Source organism: Vicia villosa, linkage group LG6 (assembly GCF_029867415.1).
Source record: "Vicia villosa cultivar HV-30 ecotype Madison, WI linkage group LG6, Vvil1.0, whole genome shotgun sequence".
NCBI classification, from domain to species: Eukaryota; Viridiplantae; Streptophyta; class Magnoliopsida; order Fabales; family Fabaceae; genus Vicia; species Vicia villosa.
The window spans coordinates 140,925,329-140,930,338 of record NC_081185.1 but is presented as its reverse complement, the minus strand read 5'-3'; the positions used below and the strand labels follow the sequence as shown (position 1 = coordinate 140,930,338).

General features: G+C 34.1%; 1 protein-coding gene across 1 annotated transcript; it reads left to right on the top strand.

The window, feature by feature from the left end:
* The first annotated feature begins 1,378 nt into the window (after nt 1–1,378).
* LOC131610252 (phenylalanine ammonia-lyase 1) lies at nt 1,379–4,367 on the top strand. The gene is made up of 2 exons (XM_058882144.1): nt 1,379–1,955; nt 2,502–4,367. Exons 1-2 carry the CDS (start codon nt 1,531–1,533, stop codon nt 4,249–4,251), a joined length of 2,175 nt encoding a protein of 724 aa, XP_058738127.1. The 5' UTR covers nt 1,379–1,530; the 3' UTR covers nt 4,252–4,367.
* Nucleotides 4,368–5,010: the final 643 nt, after the last annotated feature.

Here is a 5,010-nt window from a genome sequence, read left to right as displayed (position 1 = left end):
TCTAGTCATCAAGTTAATTGATAGCTAAATCATAGTAGCAAAAATTCAATCAGGGCATCAAAGGGAAAGGGAAAGGGAAAGGATCATCTAAGAGAAATAATATAATTTGCATTCATTGTGGAAGGGCTAATCACACCATTTAAGGTAGCCATTGCTTTGTCAAGCATAGATACCTACCTGATTATAAACTAAAGGGAAAATCTTATCAGATACATGTTGCAACAACTGATTCTTCCAACAATGGTGATTCATTAGAGTAGTCTTCTAATACCAAGTCCTATAGTTTTACACAATAGTAGTACCAAAGTATCCTTAGCTTGATAGAGCAATAAAAAATGTTGTTTCTACCTCTCCCTTAGCATTGACCTCCAAGTCATTTAAGAATGATGATAATCACTCTCATCTTTTCCATATTAGACACCAGTGCCATTGGCTATATTGCATAAAACCTTGCATTTTTTTCAACACACATCTATCTAGTCTATTTTTGTATCACTACCGAATAGTTCCAAAATATTAGCTGATGTTTGTGGCACTATTGTTTACAGGTATTTTTAGTAAATTAAATCACAAATTTCAGTTCACTTAATGAATTAAATTCGAAAAAATTGTAAGGACAATTTCTGCAAAAAGAAAATATAACAAAAAGTGTTTGTGGTTGGAATTTAAATGTTTGGAATGTCGAAACATTGGACATAAACTCTGATGGAAATAACGCAGAATTGTCTTGGAAGAGGAAAGATAGGTGATATTGAACCGAACTGAGTTAACAATGATATGTGTTATTTAAATTTCTTTTCTTATATGCTTCTTTTATATTGAATTATTCCTTATATGCTTCTTTTATATTGAATTATCTCATACATTGTCGCATCATTATGCATGACATAGTATCATTGATTGAATATAATTTCATTAAGTAAACAATTGAAAAAGGATAGAAATTTGAATCCTATTAAGACACTCTTTAAGTAAATGATGATTGATAAGTATTAGTATTATAAAAATTTATAAATAATGTAATAGACGTGTATTGGGTTGACCGACATTTAGAGTTGAATCTAAAGTCATGGTCATGCATGGTTGCTTCCACCATATTTCTTGCCAACTACCTCGTGTTTCTCTTAGTCTAATGCCATCCACCCATGCATCTATCTACCAACCCAAAAACAAAGAAAACCACGACCCTAGGTTTCCACGTGGCAATATCTGAACCGTTCATTAGTAAGTGATGATCAAACGGCCATAATGAATATTCAACAAACCCACTTTTCTTTTTTTCTACTTGTGCAACTTGTCTTTCCCCACCTACCAAACTCACATATCACACCAACACACATGCAATACACAATATTATTACCACATTACATTTCAAAATCTCTATATAAAGCATAACCACTCTTCCTTAACATCTCAGGAAATTCATAACTCTTTCATATTCTTTCATAATCATTTGAATTTCCTTTCTCTTAATATTCTTGCAACCATCTCTCAACAAAGAAACATTCAATATTTTTAGTATCAGTTAAGATGGAAGCAGTAGCAGCAGCCATAACAAAATACAACGGTTACGAATCATTTTGCGTGACGAATGCTAAGAATAATAACATGAAAGTGAATGGTGCTGATCCTTTGAATTGGGGTATTGCGGCGGAGGCAATGAAAGGGAGTCACTTGGATGAGGTGAAGCGCATGGTGAAAGAGTACCGGAAGCCAGTGGTCCGTCTTGGTGGTGAGACGCTGACGATTTCTCAGGTGGCTGCCATTGCTGCACATGATCATGGTGTGAAGGTGGAGTTGTCAGAATCTGCTAGGGCGGGCGTTAAGGCTAGCAGTGACTGGGTGATGGAGAGTATGAATAAAGGCACTGACAGTTACGGTGTTACCACCGGTTTCGGTGCCACATCTCACCGTAGAACCAAACAAGGTGGTGCTTTGCAGAAAGAACTCATCAGGTAACATACTTTTTTTCTTTCCTTCATAACTTGCATATTCTATCTCCTTGTAGATAGATTAATTTATTCATGGATTTTATTATTAAAAGTCAATTATTTTTAATTATTTAACCTCACGTAAAAAAATTCTTTGCATGTATATAAATTAAATTCATTCAATATATATATCTTTTCAAATTTCAAAATTTTATCCTTATAATATTTTTTTGTTATGATTATTACCTATTTGTAACTTTTAATTAGTTAATAAATATTAAAGTGTTTTTTGTTGTCAACTTTTACTGCTTAAAAATGAAAACAAGTGGTAGGGTATTCTAACCACTACTGATAAATACATATACTTGCGTTTTATTTTAAGTGGACTGTTACAAAGTTTTCAATGTTTATTTATAGGTGCAACTTTTTAAGTAACATCTTTTATTAGTAACATTTGTTAAGTCACTTTTCTTAGTTTTTTCAAAAAATACTTTTTTTTAATGTATCGGTACTAAAATATATATATTTTAAAATTTCTTATTATTTACCTTACTTAATTCTTGTTTTCAGATTTTTGAATGCTGGAATATTTGGAAATGGAACTGAGTCAAGTCATACACTTCCACATACAGCAACAAGAGCTGCTATGCTTGTGAGAATCAACACACTTCTCCAAGGATATTCAGGGATTAGATTTGAAATCTTGGAAGCCATAACCAAACTCATTAACAATAATGTCACCCCATGTTTACCACTCCGTGGTACAATCACAGCTTCTGGAGATTTAGTCCCTCTTTCTTATATTGCTGGTTTATTAACCGGTAGACCAAATTCCAAAGCTCATGGACCATCCGGACAAATTCTTAATGCAAAAGAAGCTTTTCAATCAGCTGGAATCAATGCTGATTTCTTTGAATTACAACCAAAAGAAGGACTCGCACTTGTTAATGGAACCGCCGTTGGTTCTGGTTTAGCTTCTATCGTCCTATTTGAAGCTAACATCCTGGCTGTGTTGTCCGAAGTCCTATCAGCTATTTTTGCTGAAGTTATGCAGGGGAAGCCTGAATTTACTGATCATTTGACACACAAGTTGAAACACCATCCTGGCCAAATTGAGGCTGCTGCTATTATGGAACACATTTTGGATGGAAGTGCTTATGTCAAAGCTGCTAAAAAGTTGCATGAGATGGATCCTCTGCAGAAGCCAAAACAAGATAGATATGCACTTAGAACTTCACCACAATGGCTCGGTCCTCTGATTGAAGTCATTAGATTCTCTACTAAGTCAATTGAGAGGGAGATCAACTCTGTTAATGATAATCCTTTGATTGATGTATCAAGAAACAAGGCTTTGCATGGAGGAAATTTTCAAGGAACACCTATTGGTGTATCTATGGATAATACACGTTTGGCTCTTGCATCTATTGGTAAACTCATGTTTGCTCAATTTTCCGAGCTTGTCAATGATTTTTACAACAACGGGTTGCCTTCAAATCTCTCAGCTAGTAGAAATCCCAGCTTGGATTATGGTTTCAAAGGATCGGAAATTGCCATGGCTTCTTATTGTTCTGAGTTACAATATCTTGCAAATCCAGTTACAACTCATGTCCAAAGTGCTGAGCAACACAACCAAGATGTGAATTCTTTGGGTTTGATTTCTTCTAGGAAAACTTATGAAGCTATTGAGATCCTTCAACTCATGTCTTCCACATTCTTGATTGCACTTTGTCAAGCAGTTGATTTAAGACATTTGGAAGAGAACTTGAAAAACTCAGTCAAGAATATAGTGAGCCAAGTTGCCAAAAGGACTCTTACCACAGGTATCAATGGAGAACTTCACCCTTCAAGATTTTGTGAAAAGGACTTGTTGAGAGTGGTTGATAGGGAACACATTTTTTCCTATATTGATGACCCTTGTAGTGCTACATATCCATTGATGCAAAAACTAAGGCAAGTGTTAGTGGATCATGCACTAGTAAATGGTGAATATGAGAAGAATTTGAACACATCCATCTTCCAAAAGATTGCAACTTTTGAGGATGAGTTGAAGACCCTTCTTCCAAAAGAGGTCGAAAGTACTAGGGCTGCATATGAGAGTGGAAATTCAACAGTTCCAAACAAGATCAATGGATGCAGGTCATATCCACTTTATAGGTTTGTGAGACAAGAGTTGGGGACTGGTTTGCTAACAGGAGAAAATGTCATTTCACCAGGTGAAGAGTGTGATAAATTATTCACAGCTATGTGTCAGGGAAAAATCATTGATCCTCTTCTTGAATGCTTGGGAGAGTGGAACGGTGCTCCTCTTCCAATTTGTTAATTTTATTAGTCTATTTTGAAAAGATTTCTTTGTACCTATATATGTATGTCTTGCAATAATCACGAGGTTTGTCATGATTTTAAAAAATTAATATGAAAATCTTCATTTCAATTTCATCTAATGTCAATGTGAAACTTGTAATTTAATTTTATAATAGAACTTCATTTAACTCATTTAATTTATGTAATACAATGCATCTTTTAAAAACTCTAATTTTTGTTTCTTTAAATGATTATTTTTATAAGCAAAGGAAACTATGGTATAAATAAGAGGCACAGAAGGTATTCACCCATTACAACCAAGAAGCCAAAAACACGAAAAAAAGCAACTTACTACAAGAGCCACCAAAAAACAAAACAAAACACAAACCTATATCCAAACAAGACCGGGATCAAAATTCCAATCCAACCAAGAAATCATTCTATCTTTCCTATAAAATGTGTTAAACCATCCCAAGCTAATAGCTTGATCATGGCCAAACCATCCACAAGTTTAAGAATGGTGCCCTTAAAAATAATGGAGTTCCAACTAGATCGAATGGTCCAACAAGTAACAAGACTAAAAAACCAAAAAGAACCTGAAAACGGAATATAATTGAAGTCTTGCACTAGTGTAAAAATAAGAATAGAATTTGAGAAAATATATACCAATTTTTCTAAAATCAGGTGTAAAAAATAAATGCGTTGACAATATTGTAAATAAAGTCTTATATTAAGGTTTCTTGTGTAACAATAGACACCCTATTTAAAAAAAAAAATA

Excerpts from the sequence above, each read along its gene's own strand:
- LOC131610252 (XM_058882144.1), top strand. The coding sequence starts at position 1,531 with ATGGAAGCAGTAGCAGCAGCCATAACAAAATACAACGGTTACGAATCA. Across the intron at positions 1,956-2,501 it reads TTGCAGAAAGAACTCATCAG|ATTTTTGAATGCTGGAATAT; the intron begins GTAACATACTTT and ends TCTTGTTTTCAG.